The following is a 24,150-nucleotide window of genomic DNA, read 5'->3' as shown; positions in this document are numbered from 1 at the left end:
GTAAGTAAGGGCCTATTAACACACCATATTTCAGTTTCGTTTTATTCTTGAAAGGAAAGTAAAGTTTCATTAATAGTTTTGTTCTAACTGAAAAATATTCGTTTCTGGAGTTACGAGGTTTTGGAAAAGCGACAGTATGTACAACAAAAGAACATCTCTCCTTTTATTTGTAATTCTTTAATGTCACAAACGATTTGGAATAACTTTGTAGGCGTTTCTCGATCTATTTAACTTAATTAGAAAGTTCGATGTAATAAATTAATAAAGTTGCAGCATTGTTGGTATGAATTTCTGTTATTATGATTTGTTTTTATTATTGTAATTATTTAATTATTTTCTTTTCTGTCCACAGCTGTGTCCGCGGCCGCCTTGGATGGTAAGTTTAAGACATGATTTGAATATAATTATGTTGTAGGTTTCATTCTATTGCGCAATGCTATCAGTTCAATTAAAGCAGAAATCTGTGATGTTGATGCCGCGTTCAAGAGATCTGGTGGTCAATCCTCGAAGATGTCTGCCCTCACTAGACACAATCGTGGTATTAAAAAAAATATGGTTTATTTAACGACGCTCGCAATTGCAGAGGTTATATCAGCGTCGCCGGTGTGCCGGAATTTAGTCCCGCAGGAGTTCTTTTACATGCCAGTAAATCTACTGATATGAGCCTGTCGCATTTAAGCACAGTTAAATGCCTCTACCTGGGCCGGGATCGAACCCGCAATCTCGAGCACAGAAGGCCAGAGCTATACCGACTGCTCTACCCAGGACGATTGGTATTCTTGAAGCCGTGCAGAGAAAGTATTAATACTTTTAAATAATATAATACCACTTTTTCAATTCTTCAAATCATATATGTTATTTCTGCGACATTTAATAACGAAAATTAGAATCCAGTAATAAATGACTAGAACGTTACTGATATTCCTGTGAAAAATTTATACTTGTAGTTGAAATTGTTCTACTTTTGAGAAATGTAAACATTTAAAAATATCCCCTAGATTTTTCTTCACATGCGCATATTAATCTGTCTATTAGAATAATTACAAAATTGTATATGTAACAGTATAGATAAAGTTGTGTTACGCATTCAGGAAAATCTTAATTGTACACCTAGAATAATATTTTTTTGCATTGATAATGATATTAGTTGCTTAAGGGTGTATCTACGTGAATGACCACAGATAATATTAGAAAATGCAGCTCTAAATTTCTAAAACTTTATAAGAAAATGAACTCACAATTGGACAAAAATTTACAAGGTACCATAACAAGACTTATTAGAACTTCAATATCTGATAAATGTATTTAAAAAATGTTACTAATAATATTTTTCAAACCAGTTTTAAGAAAGTATGAAAAAAAAATCTGCAGTTACATCATCTGGCAACTATAACATTGTTATGGTCTCTCCGACATCTTTAATATTTTTCCTGCGTGTAATAAACATTTATTTCTGAAAAGTAGACTACTCTCAGACATGTAGAGTTGTTTATTTTAATACAATGAATTTTTTATTTGTTCTATCTAAAATATATTAAAATTTACATAATGTTTTGTGACCTAATTTTTCTATTTCCAAAGAAATGGGCATTATTGTAGTCTACCTTTTGCATAAGTGCATGTTAAATCAGTGTACAAGATTTGAGAATTCTATCTCTAATGGTTGTGGAGTTATGAAATAATATGCGTGAACATTTTCAAATTTTAGAAAATTTAACTTAAAGTAAAAAGTGAATTCTAAAAAATATTATTAGTACCCTTTTCATGCTTTTATCAGATATTTAAGTTCTAATAAGTCTTGTTGTGGTACCTTGTAATTTTTGTCCAATTGTGAGTTCATTTCCTTATAAAATTTTAGAAATTTAGAGCCTGCATTTTCTGATAATATTTGTGGTCGCTCACGTACATATACCTTTATCAAATACTTAAAGTAGTTAGACCACGAATGAAGGACAAAGCGCTGAAGAGATAGTTCTTTTTTTTTTTTTCATTTCAACTATAAATAACTGCGTGAGGTCACCTTCCAACGACTGATTACAAACTATAACAATACCGGAAGACATTTTCCAATATGTTATTGAAAAGTTGTTCAAGTTAATAAGTAGATCATATCCCTCAAGTTTTGTATGCTTGAGTTGCACTGTAGTAACAACGCAATTTTGTTTAGGATGGGAACCCGGCAAGCGGTACGAGTACCACGTACGTGGACGAACTCTCACGGCCTTACACGAGGTCGCAAATCAGTACAGCGGATTCCGCTTCAAGGGAAAACTTGTAATTGAACCTCACACACCCTCTGTACTCCGCGGACAGGTAAGTAGAAATATCTTCGCTAAGTAAATGCACTTTAAGTGATGAGGTATCATTACAATATTTGAAAGTACATTCGAGTCCTTAAGGGGAGAGGATGGAATTTTGATAAAAAATGACTAAATTAAAAAAAAATCTTTAAAATACTCTGTGATATGTGTGGATCGCCATTTTTAAACGTCCTGCATTATGGATTTTTAAATCACTCGCCCACTTTTATTGTTGTTTCCGGTAAATTAAATTTTTAATTTTTTTTTTCTTTAAAATAACCTTTCATATGTGTGGAATGCATTACATAACATTTTGTGTGTATTTGTGCCCTCATCGGATGTTGAGACGTCATTTTTATACTTCCTGCGCTATGGATTTTTAAATCACTCGCCCACTTTTATCGGTTTCCTGTAACTTCATTTGTTGCTACATTGCCAAACAAAATGGATATAATTTCTGAACTATTAAAGATACATGCATGAAATTTAGAACACACATTCTTTAGACTATTAGGAAAGTTTTCTCTGTAGCAGAATTTTGTTAATTGATTTCATTTTAAAAATACGTCCGTTTGTTTGCAAAGAAAGGAAATCAGAAAATTGTTACTAAATTTTAATTGTTTATTTTACAAACGTAGGGACTAATATCAAAATTCTGTTACAGACAGTTTGTAGAACAAGCTTTTGCAAATACATTGCAAAAACTGTTTGAATCTTTCTTTAAAAACGGTTTAGATATATCGGTTTTAGTACAATCCTGCATTGGGTATATATTTTTTTTTTTCAAATTTGGGCCCCCAAATATTTTTTTTAATATTTTTATTTGGTTGAGTTGCCACAGCTATGAGCTCGCTACATACAAAAAAATAATAATTTACACCAAATAGGAAAAAAGTTTAAAAAAATACCATCCTCTCCCCTTAACAGGAATTCAATATTAGTTCATGATATAAATAATCAATTAGAACTTATTTAGCTCCGCAATTAGCTGTGGTACATTAAGGCTTTGGAACTGTGAAATTTCTAACTCTTACAGTTTTACACAAATTAACCTGAAACTTTTACCGCATGTTTCTTACAATGTGGACATGCCATACACAAATTTTTACTTTGATATTCCGATTAGTTTTGTACTTACAATTATGTATTTTTTAATTCTGAATTATAATTGTCCCAATTTCCAACCTTCACATAATTTTTTCTTTAAATTTATATTTAATGTATTTCTGATAGGTGTATGTAAGATATGACACATGATTTTCTTGTTTCTCCAATTACGTTTTGAGAAGAAAAATATTTACTCTTTTAGTTGTTAATTTTTCATTTTTTTTTTAATTTATCACATTCTCAACACATGGTGTTCTGAAACTTTCAATAGCAGCAGAAAACACATGTGTCAGTTTACTTCACATGCTTTTGTGGATTTCTGTGCAAAATTTCACTGAGATTGGAGAAAAATTGCATTCATTAGACATTTTGAATGTTCCAAAATGTTGAAAATTGTAAAATCGAGAAAACGAGTGTCGAAGTACAGCATGTATATGATATATACTATCGATACCCTTCCTTCCTATACAGATCTACCACATACATTGTTGCCCTACATAATAGCGTGAAATATGAACTGAATGAAAAGTAAAATTAGTTAGAATGAAAAAGAAAAATCTGTCAGAATGACAGCTGAGTGTCAGTTTGAAGGACTGCAGTTCCAAGCACGCGCTGGTACTTTTAAATTCGTCCTGAGGGACTTTAAATTGTCATAGGTGCCAAATTAGCACAGACTTAGAAAACTGAACCATTGTTGTATTTTTTAGAGTTAAAAACAAAATTTTCATTTTTAAATGTTTCTTTTTCGTTATTTTCACCGATCCATAGCCTCAAGTTACGTATCTACTTTAATATGACAGTTGTAAATTTCACGGTGATCATGTTGCGAAGTAGAATTCGGGGTTTCTAACTGAGTAATATGTAAGGATTTGATTTATCCTGCGTTTCAAAACAGCTTAATGATTCCATAATCTCTCTGGCGATACAACGGCAAGAAGGGATCCAAAACAAATTAAGTTGGACGACGAATATTATTTTCTCGTACTTTCCTCTCCCACACAGAATGATGTGTAATCATTGTCTGAACATTTAAAGCAATTGAAGGGTTCAGAGCCATAGTGGGCCAAGCACTATTTACTAAAAACAGAGAAGACAAGTGTTAAAGTTCAGTGAATACCACAGTTTAATGAAAATGGACATATCATTGGTCTTAATGTACATACTTTATATTACTTGCTACATGTTTATTTGAATTATGGTATTCAATTAATTTTAACCCTTGTTTTCCCTGTTTTTAATATATGGTGCTTGGCCCACTATGGCTCTGAACCATGCTTGCGCATGGTGAACCGAGTGAGGAGAACTGCTTAAGTCCCCGCATCTACCGCTGTGACGTAATGAACCATCTCCTACTAATTTCCCTCACTCGGGTGAGTTGTGCAAGCGTGCTGTAGTCAGTAGTGGAAAGTAGAACAGCTCCCTCTCGGCCTGTCCTTCACTGTATTCATATCACGTCACTTCAATGTCATACTAACGTAATTGACGACAGTAGTGGGAATTATACGTCACCGCTCAGTGGCACGTGCTCTGAACCCTTCAATTGTTTCGTCGTGAAACTTAGAAATGATGAGAAGTGAGCCACAAGTAGACTTAAAAAGGAGAAGAACAAAGGGTGCAGGGTTTATATATATATATAATTCCGTTATAGAAATACGTTCTGGAGAGATTTAATTTTCTTTAAGGGTTGTCTAAATATGGAACTAGGGAATTTGTAACTGGTTTATCTAGAAATTATATAGCTAAATTTGTCATCTAATTTAAATAGTCATTCGATAATCTTCCGGCTTATGTATATTTTCCTGCTTCGGTATATAACTTTCCTTTATGTTTCTTGAAGTCGAAACAACCATTGTGTGGGAATAATTTTATTAACCTTGTAATATTCACAGCTCAAAGACACGTATCACATGACAGTGCACCGGATGTTGCCTGATGGCTGGGACCAGAAGTTTGAAGAACGTGAAAGTAACTGGGAGAGGGTTGGCATGAAGAACAAGCCCTTCGAGGTTCACGTGGGTAATGAGTTTCAGGTAAGTTTTGAAAATATGGAATCAAACCTGCACAAAAGCTGAATTTTCACGAGTGCGTTGAGATCATAGAATTCATGCGTGACTTCTTGTTCTTTCAGTTCAATAAACTCATAGTGACAGAAGATACTCCTGTTTGGGAAACCAACATGATCAAAGGAGTCCTGAGTCAGATTCAGGTTAATTTGAAAGAGGTGGGACCCGACCCAAGAGACGAGCAAGAGGATCGTCTCCGAAAGATCTTCAAAGTTCATGAAGTAAGTACAAATGAATATGGGCGCAATAGGTGTATTGTGCTCTACTCACATCACAGTGAAAAAAAAATTAGCACATAGTTGGTTCGGTTTCATATTTTATTTATATTTCAATATAAACCCGGAAGAAAACGTAATTTGCAGTAAATGCATGTTAATATTTAAAATTCATAAATCGCATGTTCTAGCAATCGACCGGTTCCTCGTTAGGCCTACATCCCAATTTAATATCTGGAGGTTATCTCTATTTTTTATGAGTTTGGAATAAAGCAAGTGTAACTCTGGAAAAGACAGTGGCAGAAAAAACTACAGCACACAACTAGCTCATTTGCATGTATTTTCATTTCCGTTCAGCCAAAATCCGCTGTCATGTTAGTTAGCTGCCCGTGAATCGTAAAGGAAAAGAAATTAAAATACTTTATAAACTATTTAATTTAATAAAGTGTTGCCACATACACTGAGCGATACACGAGCAAGACATCTGGCTTGAGTTTTATAAATTTTGTGTTAAATCAACATAGAAGAGCTCACTGTATATTGTAATGTATCAAGATAAGTGCAATGTTCCTTCCACCAGAATATGTTTCCTGCTTGAAATTTTTATGCTACTAAGTCAAAGCGAAATATAGTAGTGCCCTGAAATAAAACTGTCAGTAAGCCACTTTGAGTTATTTTCTTCTGCGTTTAGCGGCGAAGACCCGATTTCACTTCTTTTGGGAGTGCCATCTCTGAGTTTGTGTTGGGAAATGACTTTAATGGTATTGTTTCATAATCTCCATGAAATACAGCATTGTCCACAATAGAATAGCTTGGCATGAATAAAACGTTACGAAGAAATTCCCTCCTGTTTTCAGAGTTCGGTAACTGGACGCTGCGAAGTTCTTTATGACATCACACCAATCACAAAATTTAATATGCTTCCCCAACCACTGGTGGAAATAGAGGAGGAAAACGTGAATGTACTGCAAGTCATGAAGACGCAAAACTTCACCGACTGCAAGAAGCTGCCGTCTTATGTCCATGGATTTTATAACTTCCATAACGTGTTCCCTGCACAAAACAAGGCTGGATTCATGTCTGTAAGTATTACTTAATTTAGTTATATTCGAATTATATTGGGAGACACGGACGCAAATCGGTTAGGTTCAGAAGGAACTTTCAGTCAACAAGAAACTTTAGGGGAATAAGTTCGCCAATATTCATCTTCATTTCATTAATACACCAGGAGAAATTACCCTTTTTTTGACGATACTCTGACATTACACAGTACATACTACAATAGTTTCAGGTCTGACCAACGAGGGAAAGTGACAATAGATTTAAGAGAAAAGAGCGAGATTGTGTGATGAAATAATTTATTTCAAGTTGGGGTTCAATCCTAATTTAAAGATATAGAGTGTAACAACGCTTCAAAACATTCAAATATTTTAACTTCATACTTAATTTCTAATGAAGACATTGACTAACATGTACACGGTGTTGAGTGTGCGATAATTTTAGCACATACACATCCTGTTTTGGTTATTATATCTATTTGTTCAGCTGAAGTTCATTTGAATGAATCTGAGTTGAAAATCACTAAGATATAATAAATTGATGTAAGTACAAAATTCTGTTGAATATTAATCTTGTTCAATAGACCTGTAGAATTCCTGGACTATGGATTAAAACAGCTTCCATCCCAAACGACTTATTAGCAAAAACATAACAGGGACTATTAATTACTTTTTACTCGATTATCACTTGCTTGTCTTACAGTAACATGGCGTGATACAGAGATGAATTCTTATATAAGAGAACTCTATTTCTACTTATTTAAATATAATATGAATAATACGATGCATTATTTCACTCTATTCTTCTCAAAGTGTGGGGCTATAAATCTTCCCCAATCGTAGTAATTAAATATTCTCAAAGTTTTTCATTTCGTCTATTATGGATATTGTATTAGAAATCAGCAACATTACGAAGTTCAATAAACTCTGATGTAACTAATATCAGCTATATCTCCTAATATTTTGCAGCGCTCCCAACAGACTCGCACCATCGTCTCTCGCAACAAAGAAACAGGAAGATTCACCATTAGGTCTTCTGTCACTTTTCATGAGGTAGTCCTGAAACCTGAACTCTTTAACAGCCAACAGGGAATATCCGTAAGTCGCATGAATGTCACATTGGAAGAAATCAAATCTCAGCAACATATTCCACCTCCGAGGCCACCAAAGGACGTTGGAGATCTCGTATACAGATATAGTGCTGAAACAGGAGAACCTTCGCAACGAGATTCGGCATATGCTCTAGAAAGTAACTCAGATAGCAGCAGTAGCAGCAGCAGCAGTAGTAGCGAAGAAAATGCTGCTAATAGCAGACATAGGAGCAGCAGCAGCAGTAGCAGCAGCAGCAGGAGCAGTGAGGAGATGCGGGATTCTAAGAAACACCCCCGTGCTTCAACTACCGAGTCTCAACCACGCAACTCCAGATCGCGACGTTCATTACAAAATAGTAAACGAAGCATCAATATGTACAACGACAGTAGCAGTAGCAGTAGCAGTAGCAGCAGCGAAGAATATCTACTACCTAGGCCACACATTGAAAATGCACCCAACATACCATTCATGCCATACTTCGTTGGAAATCAAGGAAGTAAAATTGATGAGGTTGATCCTGAAAAAATTGTGTTGCTCGCCAGGACCATCAGCTCCGAATTACAAGAGCCAGATACAATGGTTAAGAAGAATATACTTTCCAGATTTTCCATCTTGACTAACCTAGTAAGGGCAGCTAGTTTCTCACAACTTGAAGAAGCAACAAAGAGACTGTACTACCGTGTAGAACGCGCAGACAATGGAGATGAATCCAAACTGGACGCATGGTAAGTTCTGTGAACTATTTCATTTAAATGTTGACCTTTGTAGATCTTTTAAAACTTTAATTTTGGATACTTAACAGCTAGTCCTAATCCAATTACAATTTTTCTGATTTACTTTCCAATTCGTGTGTGCCTCTTTCGAGAATGAGACAGATGTATGTCATGTGGTACCTAGAGCCTTGAGCGTACAAACCCGTAATAAATATATGCATATGTACATAGATGATATGTATTTCCAAGCATTGAATGTTTCTGCATGTGTCAAATAACACTTACGGACACTCTACGATATTTCGCTCATATAATATGTATGCTGGGGCGTGCTGTAGCTTCGCGGATAAGGCGTAACGCTGCAAGCTGGAAGGTTGCGGGTTCGATTCCCGATGGGGTCTTGGATTTTTCCAATGATTTAATCATTTCAGCCTCACTATGGCCCTGGGGTCTACTCAATCTCTAACAGAAATTGGTACCAGGGGCATTTTCATTAGTGCAAAGGCGGCGGACACGTAGGACTGACATCCCTACTGTAATTAATGCCAATTGTCTGTAAAGGTAGAAGCCTTAACCTGCTGCCACCCTCTGGGCCGATTTGGACTGTCATGGGGTTGAATTTACTTTATTTAATGTGTATTTCATAAGAATGTGTGTACTATTCTATACGAACAAAATGATTACATATATGCATACATGCATACATACATACATGCACGCGCGCACACACACACACACACACACACACACACACACACACACACACATATATATATATATATATATATATATATATATATATATATATATATATATATATATATATATTCATTTCATTCTTAGTTCTCTGCCCTCAGGCAAACCCAGCATTCTCCAATATTTCCTATTTTCTACCTTTCTTTTTGCCTCCTCATACGATCCATGTATCTTAATGTCGTCTATCATCTGATATCTTCTATTGCCCCGAACTCTTCTCACGTTCCCCATTCCTTCCAGTGCATCCTTCATTATGCAGTTTCTTCTCAGCCAGTAGCCCAACCAATTTCTATTTCTCTTCCTGATCAGTTTCAGCATCATTCTTTCTTCAACCACTCTTTCTAACACAGCTTAATTTCTTATTCTGTCTGTCCATTTCGCACGCTCCATTCGTCTCCATATCCAAATTTCAAATGCTTCCAGTCGCTCTCTTCGCTTCGTCGAAATGTCCATGTTTCTGCTTCATATAATGCAACACTTCACACAAATCACTTCACCACTCTCTTTCTTAGTTATATTTCCAGAGGTCCACAGAAGACGCTCCCTTTTATATTAAAAGCGTCCTTTGCCATTGCTATCCTCCTTTCGACTTCCTGGCAGCAGCTCATGTTACTGCTTATAGTAAACCCCAAGTGTTATAAACATATATATATATATATATATATATATATATATATATATACACATTTACAAATGTGTATAAAAGGAGGTGGAGGATTGTATTTACACTTAGATAATTGGGACTTCATTTATAAAGGAATCTTACATATTCAATACTTGATAATATATATTTTATAAATTTCGTGACCATATCTGTGCAAATCAGTTCTTTTCATAATATCACCATTTCGACATAAAATATTTTCAAATTTTAAGGTACTGTTACTTAAAAAGTAATTATGTAGTAGTTGATCTAAAAGGAGAGACATTACGTAATGCAATGATGTTTGTTTTGCAGGAAAGCCTACCGTGATAGCGTAGCTCAGGCCGGAACACCCGCCGCTCTTAAGATGGTACATACTTGGATTCGGAAGGAGTACATAAAAGACGAGGAAGCTGCAAAGGTTGTGGCAGTTATTCCACACGCAGCCGACACACCAACTGACAACTACATTGCCTATTTCTTTGTAAGTATTTTAGACAGGTCCTCATCCTGATAGACGTCCACGTCCAATTTTAACTTCATCGTGCCATTGAAAAGACACTGAGCTGTCACTCGAAGTAAGAATTATAAAATACGAAATAACATGTAAGATATTATATTCCCCCCTCTCAAAAAAGACACTCGTGTTTTAAACTGAATTTGAAGCCACGATAGTCCTTTTTACATAGTTTTAAATTTGCTTCTTAACCGTCCTGTACACATTGTGGACTGTCATTAAATGAATTAGTGAACGTTTATGAATATCGTAGGCGCGATCTAGTCTCAAGCAAGGTTTACTTTTTTATTTGGTTTCCTTTTGCCAGATATGAATTCAATTTTCATCACTAACATAATTGACAATGGGAATTCCAGTATATTTTTACTCAAGACGGATTAGTGAGTATGAAGAAAATTGTTCTAATACAGATTATAAGAACAAGTCAAGTATGTAAACAGTGAGAGTTCTTAGGTGGTAGTGTTCCGTCACATTTCCAGGTTTCATACATGTCTGCATTTGTGATAGAAAAAAATATAATTTCTATGTTGTTACAAGTTTTAAGTAAGCAAAACTACATCGCTGATGAGTTTTCGCAAAAGAATATTTTCTTGTACCACTAACTATTATACTACTGCAAACATTTTATTTTCAGGAAATGGTTAAGGACCCAGTAGTGCATGGTGAGAAGTATCTTAATAGCTCAGCAGTGCTCGCCTTCTCGAAACTACTCCGTCTCGCCGCTGTGGACAGTGAAGCTGTTCGACGATATCCAGTACACGTCTTCGGTCGCATGGTTCCTAAGAATTTCTCCGCCAGAGTTAAAGAGTACATAGAGTATTTCGCAAATAAACTGAAGAATGCCGTAAAGGATAAAGATAGCCATAAAATCCAAGTGTATACCCGTGCTCTAGGTAACACAGGACACGCCGACATCATAAGGCATTTTGAACCTTACCTAGTCGGAAGAGAATCCGTTAGTACACATGAGCGTGTCACTATGGTATTTTGTCTGGACGAGTTTGTCAAAACACAACCTAGTGTCGCTCAATATATCTTACTGAGGCTATTCGAGAACGTTGGAGAGACCCAAGAAATCCGTGTCGCCGCCTTATATCTCTTGATGAAGACAGATGTATCGGCTGAACTCTTCCAGAGACTCGCCGAATACACGAAGTTCGACAAGAATCATCAAGTAGTTTCCGCCGTCCAATCAGCCATTCGATCTGCTGCAAAAGTTGAGGGACCGTACAAAAAAGAGACGTAAGATGATTTCAATTCTACGTGCAGATATAGTTTAGTTAAGATCTATCTTCTCATCCTTACTAGACTGTGCTTAATCATTTTTCATATTTATTTCAGAGCCAAAAATGCTCAGGCAGCAGTCAAAATCCTTAGTTCTAAGCCTTATGATGATTCATATTCCAAGAGTTTCATCCTCAACAACTACAGGAGAGATATTGACGTTGGTTATTCGCGCTTATACAATCAAATCGGAAGTCGAGACAGTTTCATGCCCAAGTCAGTCTTCTATAAGCTGGTCAATATCATTGACGGTGACAGAGATGATCAAGCTAAGGTAAGTGTATCAACTAATTCTTTCGGTATTGTGCAGTAATGATATGATGAACTGTTCTGTCAACGGTTCTCCGCTTCTCTTTACAGTTTGGGGGAGCAGTGTCAAGTGTAAGAGATGTAATTGACTTCATCAGACAACAGTTTAAGAAAGATGACAGTCAGGATGAGCTTGAAAATTCAAAGTATGCAGAAGACGATGATATCTGGGACTTGAGAGAAATTGCAAATTTATTGGAAATGGAGGAAGAGAATGTCGATCCGCTGGAAGGAAATGTACATTACGACTACTTCGGCGCTCAGAGATTTTTTACATTAAACAAAACCTCATTTGAATTTAGAGAAGGTTAGTATCGATTAATTCATATTTATCAAAATTATCAGAAAATATTATTTAAGGGTGTGCAGAGAGAAATTTCTATAAATTATTGAGAGGAGACAATATTACATTTCGTCGTTAAAGCATAATCCATCAATAATAAAGCTCTTACAGCAAAATTATAAATTGGAGTCTTAGGACACATGCAATTTTTAACAGTTGTAATTTTCTAGCGCTTTTATTTGTATTAAATTGGGTGAATGTCATATTCCATCTATTATTGAAACTATTTCCACTATGTTTTCTTAACTATTTATTTTGATATAGTCATAATTAACAAAGGAATTTTTAACAAAATAAATTTTACATTAGTATGTGAAAAGCTGTATTGTTGACGTACTGTTTCTACTCCTTCCACTCATCAATAAGTAACACTGTTTCTGTGGCTTATTCTATTACAGAGCTGAAAAAATACTTCAAGAAACCACAAATTACGAATATTAATAAGTTGTACAACAGAATGGAATTGAAAGTTGGCTATCCTAACGTTATGGGCGTTCCGTTCTTCTTCACATTCAAGAGACCAACACTTGTGAAACTTACAGCTAAGACATTTATCATGCCATTGAAACCATACGATCATGGTAAACCACATAAGTTCCCCAGGATCTTCAACGTTACTTCAGATGTCTCATTTGTGTGAGTATCAATGATTTATGTTACTCGATGATTTAAACTTTCATTATCATTAAAGAAATTCTTAGCAATCCTTTTCATATAAGAGTAATAATATAATAATAATAATAGTAATAATAATAATAATAATAATAATAATAATAATCTTAACTTTTGAAATAGAAATTGTGACTCTCGTATTTCTGCGCTCAAAACGTAGTGGTGTTCACTTGTAAGTATTTATGAGACATTTACTTCATAGGCATTAACACACATAAAGGAAATATCCGATAGTACATAAAAATTGTCCCAATCCGTGGCCGCGTGGTCTAAGGCGTTATGCTTAGAATTGGCGACACGGAATGCTCGCTTGTTCGAGTCTTCAGGAAGTGGAAATTTTCTCTTCAATTTGTTTTATCATGGTTTATTTAACGACGCTCGCAACTGCCGAGATTTATCGGCGTCGCCGGTGTGCCGGAATTTTGTCCCGCAGGTGTTCTTTTAAATGCCAGTAAATCTACTGACATGAGCCTGTCGCATTTAAGCACACTTAAATGCCATCGACCTGGACCCGAATCGAACCCGCAACCTCGAGCGCACAAGACCAGAGCTATACAGACTGAGCTACCCAGGTCGACTTCCTCTTCAAAAGTCACTAGTTTATACATTGGTGCTCACCCAGTACCGTAAAGAAGGGGGAAGCTACATTGAGTAGCGTAATCGGGTCTAATAAATCAGCTTCGGCGACTGAGATGTATCAATGTGCCAACCATACGTTACTCCATATAAGTTAGATGATAGTTCAACTCTGCTGATATTAGTGGGCGTTAGTCTGATAGTCTCGTTGTAAGCTTTGGTTCTATTAGGACTGTTGTGCCACGATTATTATTATTATTATTATTATTATTATTATTATTATTATTATTATTATTACACAAAAATATTCGTGCTTCTATACTCAGCAACTCTTAAATATAAAAGGAGTGTAGGGTATCTAAAAAGTCTCCATGCATAGGAAGAAAATGGATGAACAGGCAGTTTCCAACTTTTGGATCGGCAGACGAGGACCATCGAATATCCACCCCGCCTCACGGACTTCACACCACTTGATTTTTTTACGTTTGGCTTCACCTTAACTCATAGGGCTACCAAGAGAAAATCTCATATTTGCACCATCTTCAGGCACGCATAGTCGACGCTGGGCATGTTTCAACGTGTGCGTCTGATCTGGTTGCAACGAATTGACCTGTGCCAGACTCTCGAAGGCCGCCACATTGGGCAGATTGGACACTTCTATTTTTAACTGACTTCCCCTATGTATGGAGTCTTTTGGGACACTGTGAATGCTTAATACGGATTTTCCTTTCATGTAATAAGTGGAGTAAAACACACTTAAATTCATTATTTTTCTCGGATTGCTGTATACTTTAAGTACAACTATAATAATTATGACTACCTTTATTATCTCCAGATATATAGGTTAAAACTTATTGTGTTTCTTCAGATATTCCTTCGACATGCATAGTCACATGGGAGTTGTGGCTCCATTTAACAAGAAGGAGTATGTAACAGGTATTCAGAGAAAACATATGATCCAAATTCCATTGAACGTAAGTGTACATGTGAACTTGGATAAGAATAAAGTGGCGGCAGATTTCAAGCCATATTATGAAGATAATTTCAAAGTGGCGGAAGCAAGAGGTATTCCATTCACCACCGTGCACGACATCAAATCCTTGGTACCGTATGTGGAAGCTGAGCATACTAGTTACATACGCGTGCGTCCAAGTAAAGCGGTAAGTCAACAAAACAGAACTTCATGTATTTCTTTATTTGAATTTTCAGTCATAACTTGATATCTGTTGCAATTTATCACTTCTCATGGATTATTTTTTTCCGTTTCGCAGTATTGAGAAAATATTGCAATAAATTTATCATTCATTGACTTGTTTAACCATGAGGTTTTTTCTAAATAAATTTTATGGAAAATATTTGAATCGGTTATTGTTGAAAGGAACTAAGTCCATTTTTTAAAGTTTTGAGATAATCGAAAAAACTGATTTGTGAATAATCTATCGAAGATTAAACCAAAATATATTGTACACATGAAATATATGTTTTGAGATAATCGAAAAAAACTGATTTGTGAATAATCTATCGAAGATTATACCAAAGTATATTGTACACATATATTTCATGTGTACAATATATTTTGGTTCAATCTTCGATAGATTATTCACAAATCGTTTTTTTTTTCGATTATCTCAAAACTTTAAAAAGTGGACTTAGTTCCTTTCAACAATAACCGATTCATTTGTAAATTTTAATTGAAATAATTAGGATGTTTTTTTATTTGTACGAATAACATGTGGTCAGTATCTCGAGGACTACCTCTAGAGTGAACATCTGATATATTATTTATTAGTAATTTTCAATTAAACGAAACAAAATTCACTAATTAATTCATCGTTATTAACTAAGATTAATGCCGCAATAACACTAAGAATGCTTCCATCTCATCTCAGTGATTTTTCTCCTAAGTGATCAATTTTGGATGCATTTCTGCCTGTAATCATTTTTATGACTCCAAATCATCGACATCGAGTGTATTGATAATGAGGACGCATACTGAATAAAATTTCGTTTCATTTATTTATAATTCACTTTCTTCGAAGAACCTATATACACTTTTGCACATGACAGTGATATCACATTTGAGAAAGTTTTAGATGAAAGAGGGACTGGAGTGAAAAAGGGTAAAGGTTGGTAATATTGTAATACGAGTAATATTGTGACAGTTGTTTTTGAGAATTTATTACAATTTTACTGAGCGAGAGAAGGACCGGTTTTGTGCAGAAACTTCTCCAAGAACATACCCATACTATGTTGACGCAAAAAACCGATCTTCCTCTCGCTCAGTAAAATTGTAATAAATTCTCAAGAAGAACTATCACAATATTACTCGTATCACAATTTACCAACCTTTACCCCATAAATAGTATATATAATTTTCGGACGTTATCATAGCAGACTCAGTCATATCTAGAGAGACTGTGAAGCTTGTGTCGAAGAAAGTTACGTGGAACAAGATTTCCCGAACTGCTAAATTCAAATTATTATTGTTACATAAATTCACCACCACGTCATTTATATCATCTACCTCACTAACACACCAGAATGAGAAACTAATCAACTTTTCTCTTTCTGTAGTACGAGGGCAACTTTGGTAAGAGCGTTGGAATGGTGTATCACTACAACTTCGAAACAGATCAACAGTTCTTCGACTACAAGTGGTTTAGTAGCAATTACTTCCTCCATTACCCTAATGTGGCATTCTACTATGGCTGGGAAGCTCAACCTGTTTTCTATTATGACTTCAAATTGTACTTCGACTCTCATAATAGCCCTGCAAAGACGGTTCAGCTTAAAGCCAGTTATGGTAAAAACATTTCTTTTACTATAAGTAACAATTAGAGGTAATATTAATTTAAAACTGTCTCATTCATAATTCTTCTTACTTAAGGAAGCCTGTTTTCATTTCGATTACGTAGTATTTAGTAACTTATTTCTTGAAACATTTTCACCAAAATAAACTGAAAATCAAGTTCGAAGTAACTTCTGGATATCAATAAAGACAGTACTAGCTGTAGATTATTGTTAGAGCACGGGAAGATAACAATGTCTTCCGAATTTTACTTCCAAAGTAATCGACAACTTAGAATTAAAGAAAGCAGGCAACTCAGATGATATTAATCCATTTACATCTGTTTTAGAGAATTACTCAAGGCTCTCCTGTATTTCATAATCAGTGTACAGTCGGAAGGGAAAACTTTAGAAAACCTAAATCATTAGAAGTTCTTGATGCCTTTGTAGGTATGAAGTCAGAATGAAAAATAGAAAGTGATACTATACCGCATTGTCCCTTATTGAAATTCTAAGAGTAAATATTAGTGTTCTATCCAAGAGTTGTGAAAAATAATTGTACTGAAATTTCAAACATTAGTTCTTATAGAATATCACACGAAGATACTCTTAAATGTAAATTAGAACATAATGTAGTGTCAGAGTCAACGTGTCTGATTTTCTTTGATATACTTACAAATGTCAATATAGTAACTGTGAAGGAAATTCATTGGAAGAATAAGCAAGAAGGGATTGAATATTTTTAAATGAAGCGTCCACTGCAAGAATGATGGATGTCACTTTCTTGTCGAAAATGAACCAAGACTGTCAATGCATAACTTAAGGCATATAGAATGTACATGGAGAGTTATATGGCATTAACACTGATAGTCATTGTCCAGTAATCAGAAAATCTCAGTTAAGCTTTGAGCTCTAAGCATTTCAAACTTTCAATTGCTTCTCCTGCAAAATGTATTCCAAATTACATCCATCATTCTTGCAGTGGACTCTTCAAATATATAAGAAATACAGCTTTACACATAAATTGTGCATTAATTGATTTTTTTTTTCGTTAGACAACCGTTACACACAGCCCGAAGAAGAGGAGGAAACCCGTCAGCACTCCAAGATCAGAAGACCCAGAAGTGCATCGAGAAAGCACAGGAGAAGCAGACACGAGGAACGTGCGCCTCTGGAGAACCTAGAAGTGTCCGACACTGAGACCCAACGAGAAGAACTGTACGACATAGTTCTTCCTGCAGTACGAGGTAAGTTACAGCCCAGTGTCCAAAGTTCCTGCACTATCAGTCACCTCAGGTGTCACATTCCAGAACTGAAGGATTCGTAAAACAGTGAAGTTAACACCTTATTTTATTAAGGTAGTATCCATGCATAATATTAGAACACAATTTCGTGTCTCGATAATTTCTCAGATATCTGAGATGTAAGGTAAGCCTCCCTAAGTTCGCCACCTCAAGCAAATTTATTCTTAAATTTATGAAGTAATATTTCTAAAATATAAAAAAATTGCGTTGCAATATTCATACTAAAGAGGGTCCTAAATAAAAATTTCTTAAAGAATAAGACAATATTTCTCGTACAAGAAGAAAAAAGACACGGGGGATGCAATTGGCGAAGTAAGGACGCATGTTTTCCCTAAGTTCGCCACTTGTGTCCTTGGTGTAAATTCATATAATATTTTAATATGATCAGAGTACAGAAGGAATATATTTTAATACAGAAAAAAATGGTCATAGTAGGAATTTAACAAAGTTTTTATCATTAATAAATTATCACAGGATTAATAATTTTAGTGTTCCTTTACCTATAAAACAAATAAAACATCACTCATTTAAATACTAAAGTTAAAAATTCTAATCAGTTATTTAAACTGCCAACTGTTTAAAACAATCTCAGAGAAGCAGCAACGAATGATTCTATGTTGGCCATGAAAGAAGCTGCAGTGGCGAACTTAAAAACAATTCCAACATTAGTAATAATGTCCATAAAGTAGGACATCACTATAGTAAATGTAAATCTGAAAATATAGCCAGGAAATACACAAAATAGGCTTCAAAATTATATATGTATTACACTCTGTAAATGCATTACTTGTTCCGCTGGATGAAACGTCTACTTACGGAGCAAATCTTATACCGGTAGCCACAGTTAACACAATATGGCGACTACCTCATAGCAAGGGGTACTGGTAATGCACCTTGGGTATTCACGCATTCAACGAAGTTCTATCGCATCATGCATGAAGTTATTGCTGCCAACTTCTGACCAAATATCGTAATTTAACGAAAATTATGATTGAAAACAAAAATAAATATATTTATACTATTGTGACTATTTCCAAATAAATGTTCTAAAAAATAAGCGTCCTTTATATTGTGGTTTAGTCAATACTTAAATGAATCACTCAACTTGGCCGCATAGCTTTGTACTTTCTATATGAAATTTATTGTTGCACGAACTTTTAATATAATGAATTCCTAGTAAGACTCCCCTCTTAGAGCATAGAATCTGTGAAGACTTGCCGTAAAATAAATCTTATCCTTGTTGATATAATGTTTAGTATAGAGAAGTTTTGGATTACTGAAATTTGAAACACTAAATTTATCTAAACTTAGTCACATGTTTGCTATAACGTTTGAGACGAAAAAATTAATTTATTAATATTTCAGATGCGAAATGTGGGAGAGTTTCATTTCAGTAATCCACACGACCACGAAAGCATACGCTCATAAGTGGCATTACTTGAAGTTTCTTAATTTCTTAATGAAAGTCCCAAATACCTTCATTTTTGCTGTATCGTTTGAAGAATTGCTATTTTATACAGGTACATAATTATTGGAGTAAATTATTTCTGTAATTAATAACACTTGAGAAATATTTCACTAAATTTATGAACTGGATAATTTTAAGTCTGTTTAGTTAACAAGCACTGTGAAAGATTTTATTCCAGCTATTTAAGTTTACAAGCAACACACACAAAAGAGAAATGTTATGATGTAAAGGAATTCACCAAAATTTGTGATTACAATCAAACTAATTAACTGTTTATTGAATTGATTTTCCAGCTGGAAGACTCTATTATGCCTCAGTCTCAGTGGCGTTCAAGGGAGAAGAAAATGTGTACTCCAAGTATGAGGTAGAAGGAGCGTTGGCTTCTTCGCAAGTGAACGAACACATCAGCACTATGTTGAGGGCACATAGTAATGATGCAGAAAGAAAACATGTAAGATGAACACGACTAATTCAAATCCACAAAATGTAAAGAATTATGCTTAATCATTCAAGAATTTTATGCAAACATGTCCACTATGTTCTAATAGATCACTTCAGCTTTGCAATACTTAACTTTAGGCCTATATCTTCTCAAATTTCCGTTAAGCAAAGGTACTTGAGAAACTTTTTAAAATGCATGTATAACATGTAGTGCATGAGAAGTTGTATATTGCATTAGCTGTTAAATATTAAGTGTAGCAAGCTATTTGAAACGTTGTACTAAAAAACTTGTGCGCTTTGGCTGACAAGTATTGAATATCCCTGGCGGAATTGAAGTCACGAGTCATTCTAATCAAAGTGAGAAATGTTAAGGGGAGTCTGTAGATACACCGAATTTTGACAAAAAAAAATTTTTATCGTTTTTCGATAGTTTAGTACATGTAAAATGATAATATGATTTTATTTCTTCTAATTGTCACCTTTTAACCATATCTTCAGCAAAAATATTGTAGTAATTCTTAATGCAAAAAATGTTATGAATGAAAATTTTTTTCTTGCCAACCGCTCAGTGAAATTTTAAATTTATTCAGCCGGTTGTATTCATAAAAGTATGTTACATATACCCTATTTTTTCTACATTTGTATCTTTTATCACTTCTAAGACAAGTGCACCCAAAATTGAGGAATCTAACGTTGCAAGATACGGAAACTTTGATATCATTTTTCAGCACTTTCTTATTTTTAGTGTCATTGGTACACTTCTCTCAGAAAGTATTGTACTCAGAAGGCTGAAATTAATATACAATATCAATGAGATCGCACTTTACACAGTAGGTTAAAAGAATTAAGTTTATTTATATCTTCAACAAAAATAAAAAAATAATTTGCAGTCATTCTTAATGCAAAAAATGTTATTAATGAACTTTTTTCTTTGCCAATCGCTGAGTAGAATTTTAAATTTATTTAACCGGTTGTAGACATAAAGGTATGTTACATATGACCTATTTTTTCTACATTGTATCTTTCATAACTTCTGAGAAAGGTGTACCCAAAATTGAGGAATTTAACTTTGTAAGATATGGAAGTACAGACTCCCCTTAATACTCTTGCACTGTATTTGCATCCAACACCGACAGCTCGCAGTATTTTCATAGACAATTCATCATTTACGATGATGTGAGAAACAAGATAAGATATATACATGTACTTACCAGTGAATACGAAAAAGACTGTGAGGCCAAGTTAAGAACAAATGATACTGATTTCAATACACGCCATTTCTTTCATGGTATTTATTAAATATTGCTCGGGATGACAATTTTAGTAATATTTGAAAGATAATATTTATCAAAGAAAAATTATTTGGAATAAGAACAACTATATTATTGAAGCGTGAAGCGTTTCGTTTAGGAGAAATATTTTTGTCACATTTGTCGGATTTGCACAGTGAATCTCTTTTGTGTAATCGTGTCAGTACCAGATATAAACGTTGAGAGAATCTGAACACTAAGATATTTATTACTTGAAAATAAATAATTTAACCAGTTGATATTAAATTATATATAGCCGTCATCTTGTTCTAATAGCTAGACCGCTAGACATGCAATTCTGTGGAACCGGGTTCAATTCCCGATGTACCCTTGATTTACAAAATGTGTTGGGCAAGCCCGTGATCCAGGTAACAGAGGGATTTTCTCCGGGAGCTTAGTTTCTCCTTTGGCATCCCAACAAATTTCCATCATCTCATCGCATACATCCTTTTATTCAGAGTTTATATGCAGTAATTCCCCATATCCGCGGGGGATATGTTCCAAAATATACCGCGGATAATAGCGAACCCTGTATCTATTTTTCGATTGCATACATACCCATGATATAGTTAGTTGGCAAATTACAAAGTATAAGACATTAGGAGAAGCAAATATTATTACTATAATAATAGATTATGCATTATTACACTCGTGAACACGAGCGCCTCGCTGTCTGCACTCTTTATAAAACTCTTCAGATGAAGACTCTAGACGCTAAATTACGCAAAAAAATTGTCTCCGGGTTTGACAGTGATAACTGAATCTACGGATATCAATTTCGCCGATAAGGGAGAATTAAAGTATTAATTTCTGATTTAATTTTTATTTCAGCAATACGCTCACGTAAGGGTGAATGTAACGATGCCACAAGTGCCTGTAATCGACTATCGTAAAGCACTGGAATTCGACCCTACTTCTAAAATTCAATGTGAGGTACACTTCGGTGATACTCCAGAGAAAAAGTCTAAAGTATATTTCCAGGTACGTTCCTCTATATAAGAAGAAGAATTGGTGGAGACATTGATATTGCAAGCATAACCAATCTATTTTTAATTTCACAGGGCAAATTTGAGCGTACGGACGAGCGAAAGAAATTCGTTGCAGAAAGCGATATGGCGCAGTTGTGTTCCGCACAACAGAACAACAAAAATTACCTTCTCCCTGCTTGCCGCAACGTCACCGAAGAAGCCAGCAAACTTGATAAATACTTTTTCAAAGTTAAATACGAAAATCTGTCAGAAAAATGCAGGAACAGGACATACAAGGCATATAGCTACCTGAGACATTATTTCTTCCCATACATTACGGAGAACGTCTATCCTGATGAACGCAAGACGGACTCTGTAGAGGTGCAAGTCCAGTTCAATGAGGAAATAAATGCTGTAAATGTGTCTGTGAAGGCACCGATTTTGAACGTGGAATTCACCGACGTTCGCGTGTACAACAAATACGCAAGAGCTCTGTTCAGTCTAAATCCGAGATATCCACTACTATCTCAGGTTGCCAAAACTGCTTTCCCACAATATTACGAACGTAAGTATAAACGCTCGTTTATTCACAATAGATGAAAATCACTATTTGCCTTCTAACCATAAGATTTAAAAACAGTTATTCGAAGAAACATTTTATTGTGACGTGGAAATATTAAGACATATTTTTATTCAAATTTCGTTCATAATATGTTTAATTGATAGGTTAAGGTTACTTGACTTCCAAACTGCATTTCCTACAGCACCTTGTAATGGGAATTTATAAATTCAAAACTTTACATTGGTTTCCAAAGTCAAGTTATGCCCGGTAGGAAAACAGTGAGTTAAGAATAAACATTTGCGGAAAGTTGCAATGATGGTATAAAAATACTTAACTGACTGCGGAATAAGGATTGCAATGGAAATCTTTGTATTTGCAAAAAAAAAAAAAAAGTTTTCCTCCGCTATATTTTGGTCAGAAATGGCACTGTCTGCAAGCTAAAATCCAGACGGGTCAGATGTTTGAGATAATGTGGACTAGAAGATTGTAAAATAAGCATTAGGTTTCAGGCATTCCTGGTTCGTCATTTCATGTATGAGACTTAATGAATGGAAATTAAAAATTAAATTAGATTGTAACATTGATAGTAGACTACATATTATCATGCTTCAGTCGGGTATTTCCATACTTTGGAAGTCATTGAAATCTTATAGCTATAGCTGACAGTAATAAAGGGTTGTTTCTGCAGCTACCTGCGTCGTCGACTACTCCAAGGTGAACACATTTGATAACAGAACTTACGAGCACGATATGCTGAATGACTGGGTCGAAGTGATGTTTCATAAACCGAGAAGCAAGATCTACAAGCAGGTGTCTGTTTCAGCGAAACAGGCCCACAGCAAGATGGTAAGTCGGTCTGTTAATATTTATTAGGACTGTTGAGTGGGATTTGTACTCTTTACGAGATGAACTTAGCCTTTTTATTTCAAATTGTAATGATATGCTGTCAAATAAGATTAATTTTGATGTGTAGAGATTCCGTTAAGGTTACCATTGAATCCATATATCGATACCATTAACAATCTTCTGTTGACTTAAAAGTAACGTGATGTATACCTTTACACGTAATGATTACGCAAGGGGATCAGGTAATTAGACCTTTCTGCTTTCATTAACTCGGCACTAAAACGAGGTTGTGTGGTCGGAACCACCCTCCGACAGCCTTTCACTCCGGGAAACACCCTGTACTCAGATAAGAGGCTGAGTAGATCTCGGTGGCATTCTGGAGAGAATTAAAAAAGCAAAATTAGTGATTATGTACCATCGAGTTACTATCTGCCTCATAGACAAGGCACAGTCTACTATATACAGTCACGAAGCTTGAGTTTTGAGGGTGCTAGAAACAATAGACTGTGACGGTACTATTTTGCATTGCCTGTAATGAGGCGATATTAGCGATCCTAGTGGTGAGCAACTACCTAATGTTTGCATATTTACTACGTATTGAGCTTCGCGACTGTATATACTAGACTGTGGACAAAGTATAAGCCGTTCCACGGTGGTTGAAGTATGACCTTGGATGCGCTGTGGACGGAAATGTGTCTATTCCGTAAGATTTCCAAGTGCTGACGCCCACATAACCTGCACGAGATGATTAGACCATGCTTGAACTACGGTGGAACGGCTTCTATTCTGACTGAGATACACCAATGTTTCCACGGA

The 24,150-nt window shown here is 35.1% G+C and overlaps 1 protein-coding gene across 1 annotated transcript in view; it reads left to right on the top strand.

Moving 5' to 3' along the window:
* The window catches only part of LOC138707539 (vitellogenin-2), a 28,413-nt gene that overhangs the window by 2,602 nt on the left and 1,661 nt on the right, over positions 1-24,150 (top strand). Inside the window, exons 2-19 of the mRNA XM_069837081.1 lie at positions 353-376; positions 2,168-2,313; positions 5,297-5,437; positions 5,536-5,691; positions 6,543-6,767; positions 7,713-8,560; positions 10,263-10,431; positions 11,099-11,706; positions 11,806-12,022; positions 12,109-12,364; positions 12,799-13,036; positions 14,517-14,808; positions 16,223-16,451; positions 17,491-17,682; positions 19,501-19,658; positions 21,790-21,939; positions 22,020-22,491; positions 23,177-23,334. Coding sequence (XP_069693182.1) covers positions 353-376; positions 2,168-2,313; positions 5,297-5,437; positions 5,536-5,691; positions 6,543-6,767; positions 7,713-8,560; positions 10,263-10,431; positions 11,099-11,706; positions 11,806-12,022; positions 12,109-12,364; positions 12,799-13,036; positions 14,517-14,808; positions 16,223-16,451; positions 17,491-17,682; positions 19,501-19,658; positions 21,790-21,939; positions 22,020-22,491; positions 23,177-23,334 — 4,679 coding nt within the window. The remainder of the gene's footprint in view (positions 1-352; positions 377-2,167; positions 2,314-5,296; positions 5,438-5,535; positions 5,692-6,542; positions 6,768-7,712; positions 8,561-10,262; positions 10,432-11,098; positions 11,707-11,805; positions 12,023-12,108; positions 12,365-12,798; positions 13,037-14,516; positions 14,809-16,222; positions 16,452-17,490; positions 17,683-19,500; positions 19,659-21,789; positions 21,940-22,019; positions 22,492-23,176; positions 23,335-24,150) is intronic.

This window comes from Periplaneta americana, chromosome 10 (assembly GCF_040183065.1).
Source record: "Periplaneta americana isolate PAMFEO1 chromosome 10, P.americana_PAMFEO1_priV1, whole genome shotgun sequence".
NCBI lineage: Eukaryota > Metazoa > Arthropoda > Insecta > Blattodea > Blattidae > Periplaneta > Periplaneta americana.
Note: the sequence above shows the minus strand (reverse complement) of the source record. Positions and strands in the feature narration are given on the sequence as shown.